At 65.3% G+C, this 27,599-nt stretch overlaps 1 protein-coding gene across 2 annotated transcripts; it reads left to right on the forward strand.

The window, feature by feature from the left end:
- Nucleotides 1–773: 773 nt before the first annotated feature.
- SLC12A5 (solute carrier family 12 member 5) lies at nucleotides 774–27,599 on the forward strand. Of its 2 annotated transcripts, XM_021540879.3 has the most exons (27): nucleotides 7,131–7,331; nucleotides 14,113–14,207; nucleotides 14,440–14,571; nucleotides 14,783–14,929; nucleotides 15,520–15,574; nucleotides 16,440–16,570; nucleotides 16,704–16,945; nucleotides 17,024–17,235; nucleotides 19,064–19,231; nucleotides 20,196–20,294; nucleotides 20,456–20,513; nucleotides 21,147–21,321; nucleotides 22,121–22,239; nucleotides 22,536–22,634; nucleotides 22,728–22,847; nucleotides 22,983–23,087; nucleotides 23,176–23,344; nucleotides 24,183–24,378; nucleotides 24,459–24,628; nucleotides 24,730–24,861; nucleotides 25,028–25,135; nucleotides 25,309–25,431; nucleotides 25,511–25,698; nucleotides 26,048–26,062; nucleotides 26,618–26,751; nucleotides 27,249–27,357; nucleotides 27,496–27,599. In XM_021540879.3, the coding sequence occupies exons 1-26, from the start codon at nucleotides 7,280–7,282 to the stop codon at nucleotides 27,338–27,340; spliced, it is 3,336 nt and encodes a 1,111-aa protein (XP_021396554.1). In that variant the 5' UTR covers nucleotides 7,131–7,279; the 3' UTR covers nucleotides 27,341–27,357; nucleotides 27,496–27,599. The 2 variants fall into 2 exon arrangements, with proteins under 2 accessions (XP_021396555.1, XP_021396554.1); XM_021540880.2 differs by lacking the exon at nucleotides 7,131–7,331 and adding an exon at nucleotides 774–888 and having other exon boundaries at nucleotides 27,249–27,599.

Consider the following 27,599-nt stretch of genomic DNA (forward strand, 5'->3'; position numbering starts at 1 on the left):
TTGGAGGACCCCTATGTGCTGGGGGCATCATCCTCCCCCAGCCCCGGGGGTGCAAGCACCGGTGGGCAGGGGGGCACTGTCGGGGGGGGCTGTCACCAAATGCCCCTTTACAAAGGACTCTGGATCCCGCAGGGACACTGGGTCTAACGGATAGTGATGTCCCTCGGTCCCAACATGATCCACCGCCAGCCCTACGCCAGGGGGGTGCCCCGACTCGCCGGACGTCCCAAGCCCTGGCTCCGCATAATCCTGCACACAATGCCGTCCCCTGCGTCCACTTTTTGCACCGAGATGAGGAGCGGGCGGTTGTCACCGCGTGTGGCCGGCATTCAGCGTGTGACCGGACTCCCCACTGCAGCTGAGACCCCGCCGCGGGCTGGCCCCGTAGATTCCCCCGGCCCCGGTTTGTTCCTGCATAGCCGCAAGAGCGCGGCGGCAGGACCAGAGCCGGGATCGTGCCCGAGGGTGCCCCGGTCCGCGGCAGGGTGGGGCAGCCGCAACTCCGGAGCTGTAATTAGCTGTAATTAGCGGCCGCGGCTCCGGACAGGGCGGGGGCAGAGCGCGGCCCCCTCCCGTCCCGTTGGAGCACGGTCCCAGTTCGGCGGCGGCTGTGGGACCGGCCGGGCGTGGCGGAGCGGTCCGGTCCCGTCGAGTCGAGCCGAGCTGGGCCGAAGGGGGCCGAACCGAGGCGACCGGAGCGCGGCCGAGCCGATCCGCCCGGGCTGGAGGCAGCCCTGCGGCCGCGGGGGCGGCGCGGCGGGCGGTGCCGCGGGCACTAGGACCCCGGTCAGCGCCCGGCGGGGCCGCGCTCAGCGACCGCCGGGGCCGGAGCCACTTGTGGCGACGACGGGGCCATGAGCGGGCGGTTCACCGTCACCGGCGGCGGGGGTGAGCGCCGGGGGCAAGGGGGGGCCCGGGGAGGCTCCGGAGGCGGGACACGGTGCGCGACGAGGATCCGCGGGGCAGGACAGGGTCCGCGGGGAGGGTCCGCGAGGAGGGCCGGGCCATCGGGGGGTGCGGAGCTGCGGTCGGAGCTGGCCCCTCGGAGGCAGTGCAGACCCCCGGAGTAGGGATGGCACGGAGCTGCGAGATCCGGGAGATGGGAGGTGCAGAGCAGGGAGTGGGGCTCAGCCGCCCGCCCAGGCAGCACTCCTCGTCTCAGACTCTTCCCCGCGGCCTCCGCTCTTCAGGGAGCTCCCCTGTTCCGTCCCCATACCGGGGGCTGTTGGAGTGAGGCCCTGCTGCTGCCGGAGCGGCGGCGGGATGGAGCGGGGTTACAGCTGTGGGTCGGCTGCGGGTGCGAGGTCACATACTGCTCCCTAGGGAGCTATGGTGGAGGGTGGCTGCTGCCCAGCCGGGAGAGGGTAAGCTGTAGCCAGCCCTCAGATGCAGCAGTGCCCACTGGGCTGCTATAGGCACAGGCACTGGAGGCGGCAGCCATCGCCCCGCGGTGCCCAGGGGACGTGGCGGTGGGGCTTTGCTGTCACCGGAGCTGTATCGATCCCAGAAAACCGGCCGACGGCAGCACCGGAGCTGTGCTGCCGGAGCTGTGACCTTGCACCCTCGGCGAAGGGCGCGGGTGGGAGGCGCGAGCAGCCGGACAGACACCACGACACCAGGCTGGGCTGTGCCTCTGTCAGTGGGCTCTGGCCTTTGGGGCCCTGTCTAGGATCACACTGGCGTGGGTGATGTAGGGCTGCATCCAGTGGCAAGGGGATGCAGGGCCACTTGTCACTTTATGGCAGCTGGGCCAGCTGGGCCTGGCCTGTGGGCTGTGTTGGAGTGGAGCGGATCATGATGAGCCAGGCTGTGGCTGAATTCTGGGGCCCTCCAGGAACAGCTCTTAGGTTTGGCAGCCTTTTTGCTGGTGGGGAGCTGCAGGGAGCTGGGGTGGGCATGCTGAGTGGCCGTGGTGGGAGCAAGGGACACGTCCTTTAGCTGAGTTGTGACCTTGTTCCCTCCCAGAGGACAGCCAGTGGCTGGTCCTGCTGGAGGTGCCCTGTCTTGTGGGATGGTCACGCCAGTGGCAGGGTGGCTACTTAGAGCTTGGCAGCATTCAGGGATTCCTCACATCCCACATTTCTCCACAGCACTGGGACCATGGATGCTGCCTCCCGGGGGGATGAATGGGAGGGGGTGCATGGGGCTGGTGGTTCCAGGACTGGCAGGGCTGCGGATGGCAGGCAGGAGCTCTGGACAGGAGTGGTCCCGGGAGTCGTTGGGCTCGGCCCTGGGCTCGGTGTTGCCTGGCCCCGTGTCAGTGTCATGCGTGGGGGACAGAGTGACGGAGATCCCGGGGACCTCGGAGCAGTGCGGGAGCGAAGGCTGCAGCCGGCCGTGGTGCCGGTGCGGTGCGGGAACCCCCGGGCCAGCTGGACGGTCCCTGCTCGTCCGTGAGCTGGCGCCGTGCTGAGGGCGCCTTGTGGCTCCCGGGGCCGCCCTTTGGGAAGGCACTGCCCGGGAGCGGCCCCAGGCGGGTGGCGCTGAGGAGGGACCTCAGCCCCCGGCGGCGGCGGCGGCGGCAAAGGACCGGCCGGTGCCGGGCGGGGCAGGGTACGGACAGGGCGCCGCCGCGGGGGCCTCGGGGCCGGGCGCGGGTCACTGCAGGAGAACGGCCTGATGCAGGGCTTGGTCCGGGTAGTGGGATCCGTGCGGACGGGGGCGGAGGCGGACAGGGCTGCGCGGGGTCTTGGCGAGGTCCGTGCGGGTCCGTGCGGGTCCGTGCGGGTCCGTGCGGGCGGGGGCGGACAGGGCTGCGCGGCGCCGCCAGGGGGCGGTAACGGGCCGGGAGGGCTCCGGTGGGGGTGTGCCCCTCCCGGCCCCGCCCCGGGGCTCGCCGGTGCCGCTGTCCCGCGGGGACCCGGTCCCACCGCCAGCGCGGCGCGGGCCGGGCCCCGCGGGACCGCGGATCCATGTGCTCCACCTGGGACCCACCCTGGGGCTGGCACTCTCCCGGGGGCTGCGCGTGGGGCGGCTGCCCCCGTGCCCGGTGCGCTGCCCGTGGGGCAGCCGCCCTGGCCCGAGAGGGCACCGGAACATCCATCCCCACCGCGCAGCCCCTCCGTGTCCCGGGCGCTCGGGCTCGGCGTCAGTAGCCATGGGAACCAACCAGTTAAGGAGCCTCTCGTTGCCATGGAAACCGGTCCCGGTGTCACCCTTGCCGTGGCTCTCGGTGCTGAGGGGGTTCAGCAGCTCTCTCGCCCCCCTGGGGTCACGGGGCTGTGGGCCATAAGTCATGGACAGGGTTCTGTGGGGCAGTCGTGTGAGGCTGGCCCCGGGTGGGAGGGGAGGCCTGAGGGGGCTTGGGTAGAATAGGGACCCCAGCAGCCCTGGCTGCATCCCCCTGCAGGGCCCCTGCCGAGAAGAGCTGGGGCACAAGGGAGGGGCAGGACCCCCACCTGGGGCACCGAGCACAGAGGGTACATGTGAGGGACAGGGGGTGCTGAGGAGGCTCCCCCAGCCCTCCCATCTCCTCCAGCCCCCTCGCAGACACTCAGGTCAGGTTTGTGAAGACTGGGTGCCCTTGGGGTATCATTAGATGAGCCAAGGGTGTGCAGCAGCTAGAGGCCCGTGATGTGGGGGGGTGGGATGCTGCCAGGGGGCTGGAGCAGCCAAAGCCCCATCTGCTGCCTGCAGTAGCTTTCCCAAAGAGTCTCCATGCCACTGAACACACCACAGGTGCTTCAGTGGGGTGCCAAGAGTGGAGGTCCTTGCACGGGCTGTGTGGCTGAGGGAGGGCTGCCATGTGGGACACAGGACACTTCAGTGCCTCATCAGCTGATCCTGCACCCAAACCCTTCTGGCAGCGGCTGGCAAGTGGCCATGAAGCTGTTCCTCGGCCATCACTGGGCCCTCTGGCCCTGGCTCAGCAGTGGCTGCCTGGAATCCCCAGGGTACTGCAACTGGCACAGGGCTGCCTGGGGGCTCCTCAGCTGCGTCTCCAGGAGCAGGGCCTGGTGGGAGGAGGCTGCCTCTGCTGCTAATCCCTGTGCCAGGCTGCCCAGCTGCCCACTGCCATGGCCCTGCTGCTGGCAAGACATCTGGGCAAGGGCAGCTGGGGATGCTGCGCCAGCTGCACACTGTGCTGGGCTCGCGTGACGCAGGAGCTCACAGCCCTGCCCCATGGCTCTGCCAGCCCTGCCCCACTGCTGCCCTTCTGCTCTCAGCCTCAGGCAGCTGCAGTGGCTCCCATGGCTCCCCACCCAGCCCCACGGGATGCTGTACCTCCCTCCATGGTGTCAAGTCCCAGCTGGTGCCCGTGTCAGCTCTGGGTTCTGCTTTTGCCCCATGCTGGTGGCAGGGCCTTGACCTGTCTGGATGGAGATGAACAAGAGCACTGCATCCTGCCAAGGCGCTGCGGGATGTGTTGCCCCTGGGCTCATGGGGCTGTCAGGACAGCGTGGTGAGGGCACACTGTGATGCAAAACCCCTGCTACGACATTTGGCTGGCATCACTGCACTTCTGTCCTGCTGCACCTCCATCGTCTTGCGGTCTCTCCTGCCCCAGCTCTTCTTTTTCCTGGGAGCTGCTTGTCCTCATGCCTCAAGCCCTCAGTGTGGGGTGTCCCATCTTGGCAGGATGTCGATGGGCAGGCTGTTGACAGTGCCCAGGGATCACAGCAGTGCAATGTGCTGACCAGCATCTCCTCAGCACAGCCGCCCTCACTGCCCGGGTGGCACACTGCCAGGCTGCCCGCTCCCTGCCCTCAGGAGGTTTCCCAGTGACTCCAGCACGCGTCTCGCTCCTGGGAGGTTTGACCGCTGCTGGTAATAGGACAGGCAAGGGCTGTGTGGCCAGCGGCCAGGATTCTGGCCCTGGGAACATCTGTGAGAACCATTCCCCCCACCCAGGCTCTGTGCAGAGGGCTCTGGGACATTCTCAGGAGTCTCTGCAGGGGTACAGGACATTTTGCAGGGATACTTCTTGGCTTGGCCACTCTCCGTCGTCATTCCTGGGCAGGCTCTTGCAGTTAAGTGGGGCACTGATGCTCTGCCTGGCCTGGTGCCAGCATCCTGCCTGCTACTCAGACTCAGGGGCCACTTGCAGTTGAGCCCCCACTCCATGGCCAGGGAAAAGTGTCGGTCTTCCTCTTTCCCCACGCCCTTATGCTGCCTGCAGCATGACTGCAGGCAATGCAAGGGCATGGATGATGCCCAAACTGTGCCAGACCTCTCTCCTTTCGACACACCAGATACACCAGTCATGGGCATTTTGGCCGGGTTTAAGGCCAGTGCTCTGCTGGGGGATCAAGCTCCCTCAGTCTCCTCTGCCTCAGAGACACTCTCAGTTTGTCCCCACATGCTGATGGGACCCGGTGCACAGGATAAGCCAATGCAGTCTTGATAGCGTAGCCCCCTGTGCTGCCGTCAAATCCCAACCCCTGAAATGGAGCCATAATCCAGGGATTAGGGGATTAATGGTCTTTCACGTGCTCCCTCCCCCGCATCTGTTTTAGTAGGAAAATCCCTCTTGTGCCGAGCCCACGCGCTGTGGCCTCCTGCAAAAAACCACCCTCTGGTGCTTGGCACTCACCATGGCTGGCTGGACCCTGGCCTGCTGCCCTCCTGGCCAGCCACAGGCTCCTTAGGGGGCATTGGGGGTGCCCTCTGACTTCCCAGGCCATCATGGGACGGTGGTTTTGCCCACTACATCCTTTCTGAAACCCCTTCCTTCCAGTCCCAGCCCTTGGGAGTGGGCCAGCCCCTTGCTCCAGCACTGGCTGCTGCTCAGGGCTGAGGGATGCAGGAGTGAGGGGTTGGTGCTGCTGCAGCTGGACCGGGGCAGCCCCGTGTGATGACTGCCACACAGCGTCCTGGGTAGGGGGTGGCCATGCTGAGTTGCCCACCCTGAACTGCCCATCTTCCCTGCAGCCCTCCTGTGCCACCTGCCATGGAGCTGGGGCTGTGCTGCTGCAGCTCCCCAGGGATGCTAGGTCCCGGGCTGCAGCCATGGGGCAGGGATCAGTGCTGCCTGCCAGGCTGGGGTGAGGGGTCTGAGCCTCTCTCCCGGCCGCGAGGTCAGGCTGGGGAGCATCCGCGCTGCGGAGCAGCTGGCTCCGCACCAGGAGAAAGTAAACAATTAATTACAGCCGTCAAGAAGTAACGGAGGCCAGCGGGCTGTCATGATCTCAGACTGTGCTGGAGGAGATGCCGGGAGCTGCAGCCAGCTCCGGTTGGGGGATCCTCCTGGATTAAGTGCATGAGAAAACAGGGGGCTTCAGGCAGCCCTGCAGGGTCCCTCTACAACCCCAGCTCAAGAGTGGCCTGTGCCCTGGCCCTGTGGGTGACAGCTGCAAGAGCTGTGGCCCCGTAGATGGCACAGGGCCTGGGGATTTGGCCCCATTGCATCCCTTCACCAGGTCTGAGAAGGTTGTTATGGGTGTGATCTTGGCCCTCTGGTCACCAGGGGAGGTGACATCAAGCTTGATCCCCTGTGCAGGCAGCGTTCCCTGTGCTACAGGTCAGCTGGGCAGAGCAGGGTCAGTCACCTCTGCTGTCTCCCCAGCCCCACTGTGGGGTGGTCTGGACGTTCCCCCCTCCCCGGGTGCCCTGGGTCGTCCTACTACTGGGGCAGGAGTCTCCATCCACGGCCAAGGCCCCGATGCCCGCAGAGGGCTCCCCTGCATGACGTGGTGCTGCCCACCCGGGAGCCGCCCCCACCTGGGAACCACCCGTCGTGGGGCAAGGGCCTCGCAGGCAGGGGCTGCCTTCATCCCGGGCCTCAGCTGCCTCTGAGGTGTCCGTCCCGCAGGCAGAGGTTCTGCCCCTCTGTGCACCCCGAGTGTGTTCCAGGTCCCGAGGCTGCGTCGGGCTCTGGTGCGGGCTCCGGTGCGGGGTGCGGGCGCTGGCGGCGGATGCGGGGCCGGTGCGGGGTGCGGGGGCTGGAGGCGGGGTTCGGGGCCGGGGCGGGTGCAGGGTCGGTGCGGTTGCGGGGCCGTCCCGTCTCGTCCCGCCCGCTCCAGGCGGGCCCGCAGCGCTGCCCTAGTTCCCCCCCACGCCTGGCGCAGCCGGGAGGCGGCCCCGCTCTGCTCGCTGCTCTTTGTGCCCCCCCGCGCCGCCGAGCCCCCCCCTCCCCGCCGCGGCGGGGGCAATGCCTCCCGCATACGTGATGAAGCGGGCGGCCGGGCTGGGCTCCGCCGGCAGCAGCCGTGAGCCGTGAGCCCGGGCGCCTCCGCACTGCAGCCCCCTCCCACCGGCGCGGGGGGCGGCGCGGGGACGCGGCTGCTGCGGAGCGAGAGCTCCAGCTCCGGCGGCAGCGAGCGGCCGCGGCACCGGCGCCATGCTGAACAACCTGACCGACTGCGAGGACGGCGACGGCGGCGCCAGCCAAGGTGAGGCACCGGCATCGGCACCGACGAGCGGGACGGCCCGGGGCGGCCGCCCCCGCCGGGCGCGGGGCAGAAGCGGCGCGGAGCCGGGGGCAGCGGGGGCGGAGGGTGCCGTGCCGCGGGGCGAGCGGGAGGCAGCGACACCGGCCGCGACGGCGGCTCTCGGCCGGCGGCCCCGCGGGGCTGCGGCGGGCGGTGCGGGGATGCTCCCGCTCCCGGCGCCTCCGCGCAGCCCCGGCCGCACTCCCGCCGCTGCGGCAGCCCCGGGAAGCGGCGGTGCGGCCGAGCCGTGCGGGGCTCACCGAGGAGGCTTCTCCGGGGCGGGGGCTGCTTGCTGTGCTCCGAGCGACCCTGCGGGGCTGGCCCCGCCGCTTCCCGGACAGCCCTTGCCAGTCGCCGCACCAGTCCCACTGCCGCCCGCCCGGGATCCCCGCAAAGGTCCCCGCATCCAACTGCCGGCCCCCCACCCCTGCCTCCCGCATCTCCGCTGCAGCCCCCCCCCAGCCCTCCCCGCTGCCGCCCCCCATCTCCGGCTGCCGCCCCCCCATCTCTCTATATCGCCTCTCTCACCCCCGCTGCCCTCCCCCCCCATTCCTCTCCTCTGCCGCCCCCCATCTCCGGCAGCCGCCTCCCCATCCCGGGCAGCCGCCCCCCGCTCCCTTCTCCGCTCCCGCCCCCCACTCCCTGCCCTCCCCCGTCCCCCGCCGCAGGGGCCGCCGCTGTCCGCGGTGCTGAAGTGGCCGCCCGGGCCCTGCTCCGGGGCCGCAGGAGCCGTTCGTCCCGGGGCCGAGCCCAGCCGAGGCGAAGCGAGCCCAGCTGATCCAAAGTGAGCCCTGTCGAGCCGGTCCGGTCCGGTCCAGTCCGCGCCGTGCCCCGTCCCGCTGCAGCCCTGGCGCAGGGCCGCTGTCCTCCCCGGCTCGGGGCCGCTCGGCCCCGCAGCAGCCCCGCCACTGCTGGCGCTTTGGCCTCAGCCCCTCCCGGCACCCGGCACTACCGAGCTGTGTGAGGGTCCCCGTTCCTCACGGAGCCGCGTCCAGCACCAGGCAGCCGGGCAGCACAGGCCCCGTGCTTGCGGGTGTTCCTGCCGGGCACAGGGGTGGGCTGCAGCCAGGGGGATGCAGTGTGTGCACAGGAGGACTTGCACTGCCCCTCTGACCCGCCCAGACACCGCCAAGTCTCCTCTCCAGGTCCCCTCGTGGGGTCTGCCAAAGCCCCAGCCGGGAGCACACGGCTGGCTATGGCAGTGATTGTGGGGGTCCTGGCTGCCCACAGTGGGGCCCTGGGCACAGCCACAGACAAGCTCTAAGTATTCCTCTGTTCTGCCGACCCTGGTCTGTTTATTTGCATGTTTATTTGCGGCTCTGCTCAAGGTCAGGACTGGCAGGAGACTTTTGGGGGCACCTTGCCGGGCTGAGGTTGTCGCACTGGCCCCCAGCCGTGCCCTTCCCTGGGCGCTTGCCCTCCCCTTGCCCTCTGCAGCACCAGGATCTCTCCCACTCACTGATTTCCATCACGGCAGTGCCAGCGGCGTGGCAGCAGGCTGTGCAGCCATGCTGGGGTCTGGCAGGAGGGCTGGACACAGTGCCACTACAGATGGACCAGGCAGACTGTCCCTGGAGCGGAGCCTGGCGAGATGGTGCCCTGTGGGACAGCAGGTGAAGGGCTGGAGGAAGCAGGGGCCTGGGGGACTTGGGGGAGCAGGGATTGTCTGTAGGAAAGGACTCAGCAGAGCTCCCCACACCTGTGACAAGAGTGGTTGCAGCAGGAGGGTGGGTTGTCCCCCCATGCCAAGGGTCAGCGGAACTCCCATTGTGAGGTCTGTCTGCAGGGACCATGGAAAACTCGTTGGGTAGCAAAGCTGCCAGTGGGCCCCCTCCACATGTCCTGGCTGCTCCAGTGCTGGCTTTCCAGCAACTTGCCAAGCCCAGCACAACCACTAAAGCCCTGGGTGCCACTTAGGCCTTATTTGTCAGAAAGGTCAGCAGCATCCCTGCTCAGGTCGTGCTCTGGACAGCATGTGCGAGCTGCATGACAGTGACTGAAGGGCTCCAGCCCCAGCAACCCAACAAGGGCTGGACCAGTGCAGACCCTCTGGGTAGATGGTGGGAGCAGGGAGCAGGCAGGGCTGCTGCCTGCAGTGGCCAGGCTGGCACCTTGCACTGCTCTGGTTGGGGTGTTGGGATGTCAGCCGCAGCCCCACTGCAGGGTGCCGTGCTGACACCCAGCCCGGGGACACGGGGGAGCCTGGAGAGCCCAGATCCAGGACCAGGAGCTTTGATGGAACTTGTGTCCACGGCCATTTCTGAGGCAGGGCTTGCACTGTCAGAGAATCAGGGAAGCTGTTTAAATGCAGCCGGCCAAAACGCCTGTGCTGGAAATCCTGCGCTGCAGGGCCGGCTGATCAAAGGGAGGATAATCCTGGGTTTAGGAAGGAAGAGGATAGGTCTGAAGTAGCAGTTGGTCCAATTTGGGTCAGGCTGTGAAGGAATCCAGCCCAAAAGGCCAGTGGGTGTGCTTGCTGGCTGGAGGGGGAAAATGCAGCCCTGGGATGGGGGAAGCATCCTACTCCACCATCCCACCCCTGACCCTCACCCCTGCTCCCCTGACATGCTGCAGCTGGTGCTGGCTCTGCTGTGACACTGCCAGCACGAGCCAGCACTGCTCTGATCATCAGTGGTCTCTGCCTCAGTGGGGCTGCAAGGGCTGTGTGGCCTCTCCAAGGGTCGCCCTCCCCAGAGCAGCTCTCAGACACTCCTGTGCAGGGTAGAAGGAAGCTGGGTGGGCACAGAGATGCCACTGCTATAAGAATACCTTGGCCATCCCCATCTGCCTTAGACACCCCCGGCCAACAGCCCAGGGCCAGGCAGTGTGTGTACAGCCAAGTCCCCTTGATAGCCGGAGGTGACAGAACAGCAGCGTGGCCTCCCTGGCCAGCAGCTCCTGCAAAACGGCAGCAGCTGGGGACATCAGCCAGGGCCACGTGCTCGTCCATGTGCTCGCTGGCCTGCTGGGGTCACCCTGGGGTGCCCCTTGCTGCAGGCAGAGCCCCGGGAGTCCAGGTGTCCTGTGGCAAAAGTCAAGGTGTCCTGTGTACCTCCAGGGGAGTGCCAGGGCATCCCTAGTGCCATGAGCAGCCATCGCACTGCTGCTGCCCCTGGGGCTGAGGGGATTGGCGTGGGGGTGGCACGGGGGATTCCGGAGCTGTCAGCAGCCCTGTGCAGGAGCACAGATGGAGGCGCAGAGGGCTCTGAGGTCGGGGCTTCCTGCCACGGGCCCCCTCACCCACTGCACCTCCCGGCAGTGCCGCAGCCCTCGTGCCCGATGTCCCTGGCTGGGGCTCCCTGTGCTCTGGATGCTGCGGAGGGGACGGGCCGGCCGTGGTCGGGTAGCAGCCTTGGCAGCAGCTCTGCTTAATTAGCCCGTGGTGGGGGGGGGTGGCTGCTGGGGCTACCCCAGCCAGTTCTCAGTGCCCTGCGCCGTGTAAAGCGATTAGCGAGGATTTGGAATAAGGAACATGACGCTTCCCAACCCAATTTAGGGCTAAGTAAAAAGCCATTAGAAGATCAAATTGTGGTTGGTGCTGCTGTCTGAGCGCTGCCTTGGGGGGCTCCGGGGGTGCTGTGACGGTCCTTCGGCGCTGCCGCCTTTGCTCTGGGCTGCCCCGGGCAGACAGGTTGGTGGAAGCCCTGCTGAGAGTGGGGCTGCGCGGTGCCCACGGCGGGGCTGCGGGTTCCTGCCAGCGATCCCGCTGCCAGCCCTTCCAGCCGCCGCAGCAAATTAAAAGGCCGATTCGTGTTGAGTGATCCCTTGGGAGGGGGGCGGCTGAGCGCCGGGATCGAAGCCTGGCACGGCTCGTCTCGGCTCGGCTCTGCTCTGCTCTGCTCAGCTCATACTGTCTTTCCTGGCTCGGCTGCTGCCTTGGGGCTGCTAGCCCGGTGCAGCGCTCCGGCCCTGCTCTGCTGTGTCCTGGCTGCACTGGCGGAGCAGGGCAGGGGCAGCCCTGTGGGCGTTGCTGGGACTGGCTGTCCCACGTGTCCCCAGGGCCGGGAGGCAGCGCCCCGTTTGTGCCGCCGGGCAGGGCTGGCCGTGGCAGTGGCAGGTGAGGGCCGGGGGCATTGCTCCTGCCTGCCCTGGCTGCCCCTGACTTCAGACCACGGCTCTGAGGCGGCTGCCGGGGAGAGGCTGCACCAGCCCCGCTGCGGCAAAATGGTCTCCGTCAGGAGCAGGAGCAGAAGCGGGAGCGCTTTGTCACCTGGGACCCTGCGCCCTGGTGCTTAACTCCTTCCAGTCTGTGGGGCTGCAGCGACGTGGGAGACCGAGAGTCTCCCCGAGCCGTGCTGCATCCTCATGCTCAGCAGCCCGGGGCCTCTCCCAGTGCTGCTCCTCGCAGCAGCATCGCCGGGCGAGGGGCGAGGGGCTCCTGCGCCACGGGCCAGCCCCAGCAGCCTGGGCGATGCCAGCACGGGCCGTGGCCCCGGCGTGAGGAGAGAGCGCTGGCCAGAGGCGGGGGAGGAGGGACTGCGAGCCGTGGGTGCTGTTGTGGTGCCGTGGCTTGGAGCTTGGGCACCCCGGGGTGCTGCTGGCGCCTGTCGTGTGGAGCCGAGCAGGGCAGTCCCGCGGGGTCGGGGTGGGCTGGGGCCGGGGGTCCGGCCGCGCCGTCGGTGGGGCGCCGGTGGGCCGGAGCGCGGGTGCCACGCGGGGCCAGCGTCCGGCTCCAGCGCCGTTACATAAGAGCGGGAGCCGAGGCGGCCGTGGCTCGCCGTTGCCATGGAAACCTGCACGGTGATGTCGTCGGTTGGGTACCAGGCGGTGAGGCGAGGCCCCCGCGGGCTCCGTTCTCCCGGAGGGGTCCCAGAGCCTTGCCACGTTTCGAGCACGTCTCGCTGCCAAGCCGCGCGTGTCCCCCGGTGCCACCCAGCCCCAAGGGGGAGGTGAGCTCCAGCCACCCCTGCTCCTGCACCCTTGTGTCACCACACTGGGGATGGTCACAGCATCAGCCTGGGGGGGTGTCCTGTCAGCGTGGTGGATGTTTCACATCAGTGTGGTCCCCAGAGCTGGTGCAGGTGGGCAAGAGCCGTGGTGAGTGGGTGGTTGCCAGCTCACACCATTGCTGTTACCTAATGACACCAGGGTTCAGTGGGCTTTAGACCAAACACAGAGCGAGGAGCGCATGAGGTTCGTGATGAGACCTGTTGTGGGAGATACAGGGCAGGCACATGCCATGGTGCAACCTAAGCTGCTGGGTGTGTCTGAGGGGACTCTGGAGAGAAGCCTGTGGGCCAGGGTGTCCCAGTGCCACTGCCACGACCACTCCTGCACAAGAGGAGCCTGTGAGCTGTGCCTCAGTGTTTGGCTGTGCCCTTAGGGACACTGCTGCCCCACTGCCCCATGCTGGAGGAGCCCAGGGATGGTGGGAGTTTGGGACCAGCCCACAGGTCTGTGTCACCTGTAGCATCTGAGGCTTCACCTCCTGGTCAGCCAGGAGCACCCTGTCTGCCAGGGAATTGCAGATGGTGAATCACTGCTGCACGCGGGCTTCCAGGATCCCAAATATGAGTCAACTGACAGGAGAATGGCAGTCCTCAAAGGACCAGGATGCTCCAAATGGTTGCAGGGTTTATCTTGTGGCTGCCTCCATGAGTGGGTGACTACACTGCTAGGCCACCATCCCTCTGCCCTGGGGCCCTCATGGGCTTCATGCTGATGGATGTTGGAGGCAGCAGTTCTCTCTCTGGTCCCAAGGTGTGGAGCTGATCTTTGACCCTGCCCATGTGGGCAACCTGCCCAGCAGTGCGGTGGCCAGTGGCAGTGTGACTGCTCTGGCTGCAGGGCTGTGGTGGTGGGATGGGTGTGTGGCAGGGGACCTCTCTCTCCCCACTGGGGCTGGGGACTAGCCTAACTGCCCAGGTTTCCCTGTGCTGTGGGTGCCTCCTCAGCTGCTCTGCCCAGGGTTGTGTCCTTTGGCTCCTGGCCCCCATGCCCTGGTCCCTCTCTGCTCTGGCCCTTCTCTTGGAGCCATGCTGCTCCGGCAGCACCATCCTCACTGCTGCTCCATTTCCATCTTGATTTATTTCTGCTGCTCTGCAGCTCAGCTGTTTTCATCGCTATTAAGCCAACTCCAGGTTTCTTCTGCACTAGGTCATTAATGCAGTGAGTAGCTGTGGCCCCTGTCCTGGTAGATCCACGGGCCTCGTAGTGCTGTGGGTGGCTCCACTGCCCCGGGCACTATCTGCTCTCAATGATACCATCTCTTGCCCTGTGGCCCCCACTGCTGTGGTGCATGTCTGGGAGGAGAACCAGACACCTGGCCAGTCGCCCCACTTCCAGGCACTGTGCCGGGACCATTCCCTGCGTGCTGATGCTGAGCAGCTGTCCAGATCCTGCCCTGCAGACGCAGGGCTGAGGGCAGTCCCAGAGCGCTCACCCGCAGGCACCTGTGAGTTATGGCTGCCGTGCATGGCGCCCGAGGGCTCCCTCCGGCTCCACTCTGCTTGCCTCACTGCGTGGATGCGCTCCGGCGGCTCCACGTGTCAGCACGGCCGGGCAGGGCAGCGTGTGGCTCCCGGGGATGGCAGCCCCTGCCCGTGTGTGGTGGGGAGGTGGTGCTGGGGGTGGGATGCTGGCCTGGCATGGCCTGTGCTGGGTCTGGGCACGAGCCCTGGCAGCTCTCCTGCAGGAGCCACGGGCAGCCGTGAGCCCTCACAGCGGTGACCCTGTGGGGTGGATGTTCTGCAGGTGTGGGTGGGGCAGGGGCTGCCTGACTGACTCCGTGGTGTCTCTGCAGGCGATGGCAATCCCAAGGAGAGCAGCCCCTTCATTAACAGCACGGACCTGGAGAAGGGCAAGGAGTACGATGGCAAGAACATGGCCCTCTTCGAGGTAGGGCATGCAGGCAGTGGGGCAAGGGGAGGGAGCTGAGCTAAGCAGCTGTCCCACAGCACCCAGCCTGCACCCCAGGCACTGGGACGTGCCAGAGCCCCAGGCCAGGGTTGCCACACTGCCAAAGCCATTCCTGGAGGGGCTGGCAGTGGGGTAGCATCTGGTGAGGTCTCCTGGGGTTGGCTGGGGTCCCAAAGAGCTGTCCTCACAGCTCGGGATCTGCTCTCCACAGGAGGAGATGGACACAAGCCCTATGGTCTCGTCCTTGCTGAGTGGACTGGCCAATTACACCAACCTGCCACAGGGCAGCCGGGAGCATGAGGAGGCTGAGAACAATGATGGAGGCAAGAAGAAGCCAGTGCAGGTGAGGACTTAGGGAGGAGGTAACCTTCCCTTCCTCTCCAGCCCTTGCCTGTGTAGTGCCAGGCCATAGACTGCCATGGGAACAGGGGACCCCTCAGCCTCAGCCGGGGCAGTTGTACCCTGAGTTCCTGGCTGCTTTGTGGGAGGACTGGGACCTCTTGCTCCTCTCCAGCCAGGCCCCTGTGCTCTGATAACTGCTGTTCCCTCAACAGGCCCCACGGATGGGCACCTTCATGGGTGTCTACCTGCCCTGCCTTCAGAACATCTTTGGAGTCATCCTCTTCCTGCGTCTCACCTGGGTGGTGGGGATCGCTGGCATCATGGAGTCATTCTGCATGGTCTTCCTCTGCTGCTCCTGCGTGAGTTTAGGAGCTGTATAAGCCTTCACTGGCCTTGCCCATGGCCTGGGGTCACCAGTCTGGCTGGCTGCACTATGGAGAGGTGCACTAGCTGCCAGCCCACCATGCCCTGCCCCAGCTTCTGCCCCTGCCCTAGCTCCTGCCCCACTTAGAGCAAGGAGAAGCCTTCAGCTTCCCAAAGGAATCAGCAGTGGAATGGTGCTTAAATGGTGACCCAGATCACAGCTACCATAGGGGGATGTGCCGGGGGTCCCCTGCTCTGGTACCATGCAGAAAGCCACCGTGCCAGGACAGTCACCCCAGGGCAGAGGCTGGGAGGGCTGGCCTTGTCCAGTGTCCTGGGCAGCCTGAGCCACCCCACGCTGCCAACCCCTCCAAGGGCTCAGCTCTCTCAGCTGTGCTGCCAGCTGACAGCCCTGCCTGTCCATCCACACATGCACCTATCCATTCATCCTCCCTGGGCATCCCTGCCCTGTGGCACATCTCAGCGTGACCCCGGGAAGCCCCATGTCCTAGCATGGCCCCAGCTCTCCCTTCCACTGCCCTGTCCCTCTGCCCAGCTCCTGAACACGCCGTGTTTCTTCCCGCAGACCATGCTGACGGCCATTTCCATGAGTGCGATCGCCACCAACGGTGTGGTGCCAGGTAGAGCCAAGCCCACGTCCGTGCGTGTGCCGCGTGTGCGGGCAGCTGCTCCCTGCCGGGTGGGGTGGCTGCAGGGGCTTTTCCCAGAGAGCATCCCCGGGGCCGCCAGCCGCTCCCCGGCCTTCTGCCACCAGCCCGCGCGGGATCCCCACGGCCCGGGGGAGCGCGGAGCTGGAGCCGCCACCCGTCCCCAAAGCCGCGAGGTGCAGATGGCAGCGAGAGCCGCCAGCCGCGGCTCCTCCCTCCGCCAGACTGGCGAGGCCGCGGGGAGCCGGGAGGCGCCCGGCAGGAGGATGGGAGCAGGGCGTGCCGAGTGCCGCGGGCTGGGCGATGGGATGGGCTCTCCCACCGCCGGACACGGGCTCGCTGCTGTGCGTGGGCTCTGCCCCGCAGGAGGCACCGTGGGGTCTGGCCGGTGGGTGCCCTGGCTGCCTCCCCCAGAACATGCCAGCCCTGCAGAGCCCCGGGGAGCCGTGAGCTGCGCCAGGCTGGGCGCAGCACTGACAGCTCAACGCGGGGTGTAATTAAAGCTATTTATCATCCTGCTGCCGCAGCGGGACCATCGATCCTGGCGGCCCAGCTCTAAGGGCTCCTCTGGGAGGATGGAGCAGGGTATGGCCCAGGTCCCTGGGGCTCCAGCTCCTGTCTGGTGTCCAGGGAACACCTGTGCCATTGGTCATTGCACCTGGCTGCTGGGCTGCTGGGGAATGACTGCCAGTGTGGTCACTCCTGCTGCTCTGCATCTTGCTCAGTGCTGGAGCAGGGCCCATGGCTATCCCGGCTCCAGCCTGCCCTCTGGGATACCTGGCAGGGCTGAGGGTGTCACTGGGGTCTGGCTGGGACCAACTTTTGCTCTCTCTGACAGCGGGTGGCTCCTACTACATGATCTCACGCTCCCTGGGACCTGAGTTTGGTGGGGCCGTGGGGCTCTGCTTCTACCTGGGCACCACCTTTGCCGGTGCCATGTACATCCTGGGCACCATCGAAATCCTGCTGGTAAGTACCTGGTGCTTGCCTTGTGCAGTGCCATGGGCTCAGCTCTTGGCAGGGCAGGGGGCCTGAAGGACCCTTCCCCTGGGGCCCCTCTGCAGGCTGTTAGCCAGGTGGTGATGCCATGACTCTTTCCCAGGCCTACATCTTCCCAGCCATGGCCATCTTCAAGGCAGAGGATGCCAGCGGGGAGGCGGCCGCGATGCTCAACAACATGCGTGTGTATGGCACCTGCGTGCTGACCTGCATGGCCACTGTGGTCTTCGTGGGTGTCAAGTATGTCAACAAATTTGCCCTGGTCTTCCTGGGCTGTGTCATCCTCTCCATCCTTGCCATCTATGCTGGTGTCATCAAATCGGCCTTTGACCCACCAAGCTTCCCGTGAGTACGGGGTCCTGCAGGGATGCAGCAGGGCTGGGGCATGCAAATGCTGAGTGCTGAGTGCCCGTGTCCCCCCAGGATCTGCCTCCTGGGCAACAGGACCCTCTCACGCCACGGCTTCGACCTCTGCACCAAGATGGTGGTGGAGGGGAACGAGACAGTTGGCTCCAAGCTCTGGGAGCTTTTCTGCACCTCCCGCTTCCTCAATGCGACCTGCGATGAGTACTTCAGCATGAACAACGTCACTGAGATCGAGGGCATCCCCGGCGCTGCCAGCGGCCTCATCCAAGGTGAGCACATGCCAGCCGAGGCATGGGAGCATGGGCGTGGGCATGAAGGCATGGGAATGGAAGCATGGAGAAGGAAGTGCATGGGAGCTGTGGTGGGGCAGTGGCTGTGCCTGCTGGGCAGCTCTGCCAACAGGGCTGGTGGAGGTGTGCTGTGGGAGGCCTCCTAAGCATGGCTCCTTAGCCATGTCAGGTATTGTGGGGGCAAACAGGGCTGGGTCCAGGTGAGAAAACATGTGGGAGATCCCTGCTGGGGGCTGCTCTGAGGCACAGTGAGCTCTGCTAATGCTGTGCCAGGCAGTAGGACAGACTCCTGCACTGGGTGACAGAGCAGGGTGCTGCAGCCACCTGCACGCAGTCTGTGTCAGCCAGTGGGGTGGCTCAGAATGATGCCCAAGGGCTGGGGAGGAATAAATCCTCTGCTTCCTCTTGGCCTTTGGAAAGGCTGGTATTGATTTGAGGTTTTGAGAGAAGTGATCACCCCTTGGGGCCATTTAGCTACTGTGGCTACAGCCCTGCTGGGAGAGTGGCCAGGACCACAGAAAGATGGGTGAATTTGCTGGGAGGAGCCACTTGTGACCTGTTTTTCTGGAGATGCTGGTATATCTGCTAGGTGCTCATGCTCAGCAGTGGGTGGCAGAGGCTGATCCTCTGTGCCACATTCAGAGGGTGTCTGCAGACCCCCATGCTGGAGTGGTTGTTGAAACTCAGGAAAGTAGCAGAGCCAAGAGCAATATCAGTCCTTCCTGATGGCTGCGGGGCTGCCCCAGCCATCCTGCCGTGGTGTCTGCGTGGACACAGGCATGGGAGGTCAGACTTAGCCAAGCACGTGGTGCTCAGGGCTGCAGCTGTGACCGTGATTAGTGGAGTGCAGTCACAGGGTGTTTGTGAGCCTCCCGATGATGTTGCACTCTGAGGTGTTCTGGGTGAGATAAGGAGTTCCTGGCTGCTGGGTGGAACCTGCTCCTGTTGGTGATGCTGCTGCTGTCGGGGAGGGGGTGCAGACCCCCACTCACCCAGCTGGTCTCTCAGGGCAACAGGCAGCAAACGCTCCTGCACTGGGGGAATTGGGACAGAGCCAGGACCCACTCTGGGGTGTCTGGTGACAAGGGTGACCCACCCAGCAGCATCTTAAGACAGGTGGTACAGTTTGACCCTGGCAGAGATGACTGGGGCTTGCTGTGCCCTAGGTGAGGGGTGAGGATGAGACAGGAGAGGCCAATATGGGTTGCCAGCCCCATCTGTCACCTGTGAGCAGCCATGAAGGGGGCTCAGTGCTGGGGGCTGCTGGCTGCTCCTCTCTGCAGCCCCCCAGCAGTGACATGCCAAGGGCAGTCGCCTCTGCCTGCCCTGCCCGGTGCTGGCTGCTCTCCACTGCTCCAGTTTCTCTCTGCAATCTGCGGCCAAAGCAGCACACGGAGGGACGCTAAGCCTGTTACATCAGCCCCGCACTCATAATCCCATCAAAAACATTATCAAGTTACTTTGACACGATCCACTTCCCTTAAACCTGTGTTGATCAGCATTAATTATATTACCCTCTTAATTATTTGCTACTGCAATCCCATGTCAGCTGCTCCAGTATCTTGTGGGGACGCTGCCAGCAGCAGTATGAGCCTGCTCTGGTTGCCCACCTGTGCTGCCATCCTCACCCTCTGGATGCCCGTGTCCCCATCTGCTGCCTGAGCCGGCTGCTCAGTGAGGCTGGGGAAGGGGTGGGAGAACCAGAGACCCCCGGCTCCATCCCTGTGCGGGGGGGATGCTGCGCTGGGTATGGGGCCTTGTGGGCATCTCATGCCGGCGTCACCGCCGGGCTCCTCCCTCCTCACAGAGAACCTCTGGAGCTCATACCTGACCAAGGGCGTGATCGTGGAGAAGCGGGGGCTGCCCTCAGTGAGCTCCCCCGACACCCCAGTGGACATGGACCAGCCCTACGTCTTCAGCGACATGACATCCTACTTCACCCTGCTCGTGGGCATCTACTTCCCCTCTGTCACAGGTGGGAGTGCCGCCGGCCCCGCTCGGTGCGGCGGGCACGGCGGGCACACCGGGCACGTTCCGCCGGGCGTGCTCGGCGGGGCCCCACGCGTGCCACCCCCACGCGGGTGCGGCGGTGACAGCGGCGTCGCGGGGGCGGCCGGCCGCCATCGCCTCCCACGCAGCCGCCCGCGCTCCAGATCTGACGGTGCCGCCCGGTGCGCTGACGTCCCGCCGCCTCGGTATTTTTAGCGCTCCGGGGGCAGAGGAGCCCCCCCCGCCCCAGTCCCGCTGCGGAGCCGAGCGGGGCGCAGCCTCCGGGGCTCCCCTGCAGCTCCGCCGGGGACCAGCCCGGCGGGAGCCCCCGGGTCGCCCCGGGCGTGGCGAGCGCGGGAGGGTCCGGCGCTGCGGGGTCCCCGGCAGCCGCTCGGCCTCCGCTGCCCTCCCTGCCGCTGCGCATCCACCAGCAGGTGCCGGTTTCCCGGTTTCTGCGGGATTCTGTCCCCCGGTGCCGCGGGCCGTGGGGTCCCGCCCCGGCTGCTGCGGCGGCCGGAGCACGGCTCATCCCTCGGGCTGTGCCGAGCCCGCCCGTGCAGCCGTGTCCCTGCGTGACCTCCTGCCCTCCCAGAGCCACGTCGGGGCTGGACCCTGTCCCTGCCCCTGCGGCAGCCACCGTCCCTGCCTGAGCTAATTAAGGGCTAATGAGACAAGGCACTTGAGAGCTTTTGAGCCTAATCCTTGAGTGGCCTCAGACTGCGGTTTGGGGTAGGGGGGGAAGTGCTGGGGGGGGGATGAGAAGAGCAGGCTGGGTACCCCAAGCAGCAGCAGCGCCTTCTCCGCTGCCCATCATGGCTGCTTCCCATCCTGGCACACACCGAGCCGTGCCCTGCTGTGCCCAGGGCTCACACGGTGCCTGGCAGGAGGGTGTCTGAGACAGGTATGGACTGTAGCTCTGCTCCCCCTGACACCACCCCCTTTTTCCCCAGGCATCATGGCTGGGTCCAACCGCTCTGGAGACCTGCGGGATGCCCAGAAGTCCATCCCCACGGGCACCATCCTGGCCATTGCCACCACTTCTGCCGTCTGTATCCTTCAGGGCTTTCCTGAGCCTGGGCTATGGGGCTGAGAGTGGGTGGGCTCTGCAGGGCAGATCAGCTCTGGTGCTTCACTGGGACAGGGTCCCAGCACCCACTGGCTGGGCAGGCGGGACTCTGCATCCTCCTGGCTATCCTTGACTACCTGGCAGATATCAGCTCTGTTGTCCTCTTTGGAGCATGCATCGAGGGGGTCGTCCTGCGTGACAAGTGAGTGTCCCAAGGCCATGGGGAGAGTCAGTCAGCCCCCCAGAACAGGGTGGGGCAGGGGCAGTCCCAGGGGCAGGCAGAGATGTGGGGAAGGCTACAACCAGGATGCACTGGGCAGACATGGGAGCATTGGGGAGCTCGTGGGTGTCACTGGGCAGGGGGGCTGGAGCTTGTAACAGGCACTGGGGGCTTGTGTGCACCCCAGCTATCCACGTTTGCTGCATTCTTCCCGCTCCGGGGCCGCAGGCAGACACTTGTTTGTCAACAGGCAGGGCTGCCGGTGCTCCTGCCTATCTGGGGCAGCCCTGCTCACCGCACGTGGCAGGTGACACTTCTGGGTCGCCAGCACCAACACAAACAGGTTCCAACTGCATGCATCGTCATTGCTCTCTCTGGCACAGGGACAAGGAGTCCTGTCCCATACCTGCCTTTGTCCTTTGCCATGAAAACGGGTACAGGGATGAGGACAGACCCCTGGCAACCTCTGAGCCTGCTCCATTGCTCCCCCCTTGAGTCAACATCCCAGTTATGTCACATCCCCCCAGAGTGGTGCTGTTGTGAGGGGCTGGGTTGTGCCGCTGTGCTGCTGTTCAGTCATGGGACAGAACCACAGGTGATGCTGATGTCCCGCAGGTTTGGTGAGGCTGTCAACGGGAACCTGGTGGTTGGCACCCTGGCGTGGCCGTCCCCGTGGGTCATTGTCATTGGCTCGTTCTTCTCCACCTGTGGGGCTGGGTTGCAGAGTCTCACCGGAGCCCCCCGCCTCCTGCAGGCCATCTCCAGGGATGGGATCGTACCCTTCCTCAGGGTAGGTGACCCCCGAGTCCGGTGCTTCCCCACCCTGAGCGCCCACTCTGGCTGCAGACCCCACCAGCACGAGTGGGTGGGACCCCACCCTGCCTCTCCCTGCCCCGTCCTGCCGGAGCAGCCCCGCTTCCCTGCCCTCATCCCGCCGGCACCGGCACGGCGGTGGGCGGCCGTGGTGGCTCCAGCTGCGGTATCGGTAGGAGGAGAGTGTCGGGAAAGGTCAGAATTCCCTCCCCCCCGCTGCCGTGCCGCTTCATATTTTATCTGCTCTCTGAAGACGCGTTCCCACAACCTCATCTCTCCAAATCCAACCCGACAGCTCCCCCCAGGGAAGAGCGGGCTAATTTTATCCTCCCTCCTTCTCCTTGCCAGCCCCAGCCCGAGCTCTCTGTCGCGCCGCCCGCACCCTCTAATGCGCCCGGACACGATCCCCCGGCCCCCTCCCCGGGACCCGCAGCCGCAGCAGGGGCCACTGTCCCCTGGCTGTGTGTCCGTCCCTAGTGCAGGCTGCCCGGCTTTGCTGGCTGTGGCCAGGCTGTGAGCTGGGGGCAGAGGGGCTGTGGGGAGAGCCACGGGATTTGCTGGGAACGGGACTGTACTGTCAGCAGGAGCCACCCTGGGACTGCTGCCCTGGCAGATTCCAATGGGACGTGTGCCAGCTCATGGCACCCAGCGTTCCCTGCTCCTGCCAGGAGCTGGGTATATGGGAGGGTCCAGTCTCATCAGGCTGCGCTGGGTACCCTTGCCCAGGGCTACAGGGCAGCGCAGAGCCTGATGTGCCACTCTCCCCCTGCTTCCAGGTCTTTGGCCATGGCAAAGCCAACGGGGAGCCGACATGGGCCCTGCTGCTCACAGCCTGCATCTGCGAGATCGGGATCCTGATCGCCTCCCTGGACGAGGTGGCTCCCATCCTCTCCATGTAGGCAGCGTGCTGTCGACCCGCACCTTCACAAGCAGCGGGTGGCGTGTGTGGGTCTCTGCTCCTCGGGGGGAGGGAGGAGCACACCTGCTGCCCTGGCCCCTGCCTGGGAAGAGGAGACCCTGCAGGAACTCCGGGGTCACATCTTGGCCAGCATTGAGGCTTGGTTTGTCCACGGCATTGCTTCTCTGTCCATCAGCAGGGCCTGCTCCCACATTGGCCTCCCCAGGGACAGGAGGTTTGGAGAATTCAGTCCCACACAGTGCACCCACTCAGCCCCCTGCTCTCTCCTGCAGGTTCTTCCTCATGTGCTACATGTTTGTCAACCTGGCGTGTGCGGTGCAAACGCTGCTGCGGACGCCCAACTGGCGGCCCCGCTTCCGCTACTACCACTGGTGAGCCGGGCTGGATGGGGCAGCACAGGGACACCCCAGGACACCCCGGTGTGGGGGCCCCAGGGCATGCTGACAGCTTTGTGCCCTCTGCAGGACCCTGTCCTTCTTGGGCATGAGCCTCTGCCTGGCGCTGATGTTCATCTGCTCCTGGTACTACGCACTGGTGGCCATGCTGATCGCTGGCCTCATCTACAAATACATTGAGTACCGCGGGTAAGGGAGGCCACGGCGCCGCAGGTGCTGGCCAGCCCCCATGGCTGCATGGCCTCTCAGCTTGTCCCAGGGTGCCAGCGTGGTGCTCTGTGGCCAGAACCATGGGCATCCCTTATGTGCTGCTGGTTCCTGCAGGGCGGAGAAGGAGTGGGGCGATGGGATCCGGGGCCTGTCCCTGAGTGCAGCCCGCTATGCCCTGCTGCGGTTGGAGGAAGGGCCCCCGCACACCAAAAACTGGAGGTGAGGCTGGGCAGGGAGATGGGGATCTGAGGGTTCTGGGGCAGGGATAAGCTGGGCTCGGGCACTGACTGCAGGACCCTCCTTCCAGGCCGCAGCTGCTGGTCCTGGTCCGTGGGGATCAGGAGCAGAATGTGGTGCACCCGCAGCTCCTGTCCTTCACGTCGCAGCTCAAGGCTGGGAAGGGCCTCACTATCGTGGCCTCTGTGTTAGAAGGGACCTTCCTGGACAACCATCCTCAGGCACAGAGAGCAGAGGAGGTGAGAGCTGCCTGCACTGGGGCAGGCTGTGCCAGGAGTAGGTGCTCCTGGTCCCCACGTCCCCAGGGCTGTTTCTGCCCCATGGCCAGGGCTGGTGGCCCTGGGATGGTCTGGAGGACTTTTGAGTGGCATCAGGCAGAGCCTGAGGACTCCATGCTTCACTGATGCTCACCATACCACAGGGACTTCTGGACTCCTCTTCCCCTCCAAGACCCCAGAGATGCTGGCACCAGCCAAGCACTGGTCCCAGTCTTGGCCAGCTGCTGCAGGGCTTGGCACAGCATGGCACGTCACAGCACAGCACAGTGCCCAGCCAGGGGCTGCCGTGCTGCTGGGCTGAGCAGACTCCTCAGCCTCAACCCTTGCCACAGTCTCTGTGGCCCTGGTGCCAGGCAAGGTGGGAGATGAGCCTTTCCCTGCCAGAGTGAGAGCACTCCCCACCCCCTGCACCCGCGGGGCGGCACATTAATGAGATTAAGCCCTCGGAAGCAAACAGTTTCTCTCCCATGCAGACATGTTATAATTTCTCTGAGTAAATAACTCTAATTGCTGCTCTGCCACCTGTCAGAGCCCTGGCACAAGGACACCCTCCACTCTGCACGGTGCAGAGCTGTGTGCCAGCTCTGTGCACTGCTGGGTATCACCCCCTGGCCCAGAGCCACTGGCATGCCATGGGGCACAGACACCCAGGCACCTTGCGAGGACCTGTACCCCACATCCTGCACCCTGTACCTCATTTGGCCTGGGTTGGGCCACTGCTGGGCCTGGCAGCTGCTGTGCCTGTGATCCATGCCCATCCCCGAGGCCCTGGGATCTCTGACTTCCTTCTCCCCTGCAGTCCATCCGGCGCCTGATGGAAGCGGAGAAGGTGAAGGGCTTTTGTCAGGTGGTGATCTCCTCTAACCTGCGGGATGGCATGTCCCACCTCATCCAGTCCAGCGGGCTGGGCGGGCTGCAGCACAACACAGTGCTGGTGGGCTGGCCCCGCAGCTGGCGCCAGAAGGAGGACCACCAGACCTGGAGGAACTTCATTGGTAGGCACCGTGGAGGGTGGACACTGCCGGGCTTGGGGGGCTGCAAGCTGCCCTGGCTGACGTGGCCCTTCCCCTCCCAGAGTTGGTGCGAGAGACCACAGCTGGGCATCTGGCCTTGCTGGTGGCCAAGAATGTTGCCATGTTTCCGGGCAACCAGGAGCGGTTCTCGGAGGGCCACATCGACGTCTGGTGGATTGTCCACGATGGGGGGATGCTGATGCTGCTGCCCTTCCTCCTGCGGCAGCACAAGGTAGGCTGGAGCCGCGGTGCTGGGCCCTGTGGCACGGGGCTGGGGCCGGGGCTGGGGCCGTCCCCGTCGAGCCGTGCCCAAGCCTCCCCCGTCCCTCGCAGGTGTGGCGTAAGTGCAAGATGCGCATCTTCACGGTGGCACAGATGGATGACAACAGCATCCAGATGAAGAAGGACCTGACCACGTTCCTGTACCACCTGCGCATCACCGCAGAGGTGGAGGTGGTGGAGATGGTGAGTGCTGGGACAGGGCATGTGCTGCAGTCAGGGGTGCTGTGCATGGGAGAGCCAGACAGAGCCTGACGTGGGGCACACAGCACCATGGGGGGACATGCTGGGCCGAGATGGGAGCAGTCGGTACAGCTTACCCTGCTCCAAATTTCTCCTGTTCCCCCCACAGCACGAGAGCGACATCTCTGCCTACACCTATGAGAAGACGCTGGTGATGGAGCAGCGTTCCCAGATCCTCAAACAAATGCACCTCACCAAGAATGAGCGGGAGCGGGAGGTGAGGCTGCAGGACAGGCTGGGTGGGCTCTGACCCCTGTGGTGGCTCTGATGTGAACCTAGCTGCCCTGCAGCTCTGTGTGCTCATCCTGATGGAGAACTGGGCTTCAGACTAGGCTCTGCCCAGCCAAGCCCTCTTGTGCCCAACTCCTTTGGCTGACCTCTCCCACACAGATCCAGAGCATCACGGATGAGTCCCGTGGCTCCATCCGGCGCAAGAACCCGGCCAACACACGCCTGCGCCTGAACGTCCCTGAGGAGCAGGCTGCCGACGGCGAGGAGAAGCCAGAGGAGGAGGTGAGGGGTTGTACCAAGACACTGTCAGGCAGGTAGCTACACCCAGGCCCTGCCCATCATTCACCTCTTTCCTCTGCAGGTCCAACTAATTCATGACAAGAACGCCACCACCTTCTCCAGCAGCTCTCAGTCTCCTGGTGATGAGGTGGAGGCAGCCCCTGAGAAGGTGCATCTCACCTGGACCAAGGAGAAGTCCGTTGCTGAGAAGAACAAGAGCAAGAGCCCTGTCAGCCCTGAGGGCATCAAAGACTTCTTCAGCATGAAGCCGTACGGCCCCCCATGCTGCCACCCTGTCCCACCATGCCCTATGATCCTGGCTGTCCCTGCCTGCCCCAGCCAGGCGGGTGCAGGCAGGGCCCCAGCTGCACGAACTTGATCCTTGCCCTGAGGAGTGGTCAGGCACCCTGGGTGCTCTGAGTGCACCCTTGCAGAGGGGCTGGGGGCAAGTGGGGAGGGATCCTTGTGTAGAACTGTGCTGGCAAGGGATGGGGTGCCCAGGCTGGGTGCGATGTGGGGAGTGGGGGTGCCCACCTAGTGTTCACCACATTTCTCTTCCTCTCTCTCTCTCTCTCCCTCTCTCTCTCTCTTCTCTCCGACCCCATCATGCTCCTGGCAGGGAGTGGGAGAACCTGTAAGTCTGGGTTTGGTTGGGTGCCGGGGCTGGGATGGAGGGAGCTGGGTTGTGCTCATGGGACAGCATGATGGGAGCCATTGGGGTTGCCCCTGTGCAGGAGGGTGGCTCGGTGAGCCGTGGCAGCTGCTGTGCCAGACACTTCACCCGCGTGGCGCGCGGCGGCTCTGGCTGCCAGCCCCGTGCACCGTGCACTGCCCGCACCACACGCTCCTCGTCTGCCCTGCTATGCTGCCAGCAGCTCCCTGCAAGCCTGGGCTCAGGCACCCACTTGTGCTGTCTGCTCCTGCTCACTTCCCCGTGGCCTGGCCTCGGGCAGCCGTGGTTGTCACTGCCCATGGGCTCTGTGCGTGGCCCTGCAGCTCATGGCTACTGCTGCAGGCTCAGAGTCACCAGCGCAGTGCCTGGCAAAGCTTGCTGCACCCCGAGTTTGTGCTGCAGCCCAGCCTGCAGTGCCCGAGGGCAGGAGGCCAGTGTGCCCTGTGGCCCCTGGGGCCTGGCGTGGGCTGGAGCTGACCGTGCCTGTCCCGTGCTCACACGTGCTGTCGCCCACAGGAACCAGTCCAACGTGCGGAGGATGCACACGGCTGTGAGGCTCAATGAGGTGATTGTGAAGAAGTCCCAGGATGCCAAGCTGGTCCTGCTGAACATGCCAGGGCCTCCCCGTAACCGGAAAGGGGATGAGAACTGTATCCTTCCTGTGGGGCCAGTCATCAAAACCCCTCTATGCCAGGGGGACCAGGGGCCATGTCTTCCCCAAAACTGGTGGTCTTTTAGGTGAGTGCCAAGTGGCACAGGTCCGTTCCTGAGCTTGGACCCCCCCATACCTCCTGCTCCTGGCTGGGTCCAGCAGCTGTCATTGGCACCAGCCTGTCCCTCCAGCGCGTGATGGGTGGTGGGACCACATGACATTGCGCCCACACCCATGAGTGCAGTGGCACATGACAGGGGCCTGGGTAGAGGTCTGTGGGGCTCAGCTATCTGCTGGCTCAGTCACCATCCCCATCGCACAGCACCAGCATGGGTGGGCTTCTCTGGCCCCCTGGCTTGGGACTGACCCCAGCAGCTCCTGGCTCTGGTGTGGAGGTGTTCATGCTGCAGGCTCAGCTGGGGCTGGGCTGGGATGGCACAGGGTTGTCCCCATGTTCCCCAAGTGTGAAGTTTGTCCTCCTTGACAACTGTACAGACATGGAGTTCCTGGAGGTGCTGACGGAGCATCTGGACAGAGTGCTCCTGGTGCGTGGTGGGGGCCGGGAGGTCATCACCATCTACTCCTGAAAGACGGCGCGAGAGAGGTTTGTCTGCACACCGAGAGCCCCGCCACCCCTTTGCACCGCGCCCCGGAGGGGAGGAGGGAAGGCCGGATGGCAGCCGGTGCGCAGAACCTTCTCCTGGCTTTGGCCGTGCCCCTGATCTCTCCATTCGAACTGCAGCACCAGATCTTCCGGGAGCATCCAGCACCAGAGCAGCTGTTCCTCATTGCAACACCACAGCACTGCTGTCCTTGTTTATATATAAATATATACAGTGAACCGCG

The sequence above is a fragment of the Lonchura striata genome, chromosome 17 (assembly GCF_046129695.1).
Source record: "Lonchura striata isolate bLonStr1 chromosome 17, bLonStr1.mat, whole genome shotgun sequence".
Lineage (NCBI taxonomy): Eukaryota > Metazoa > Chordata > Aves > Passeriformes > Estrildidae > Lonchura > Lonchura striata.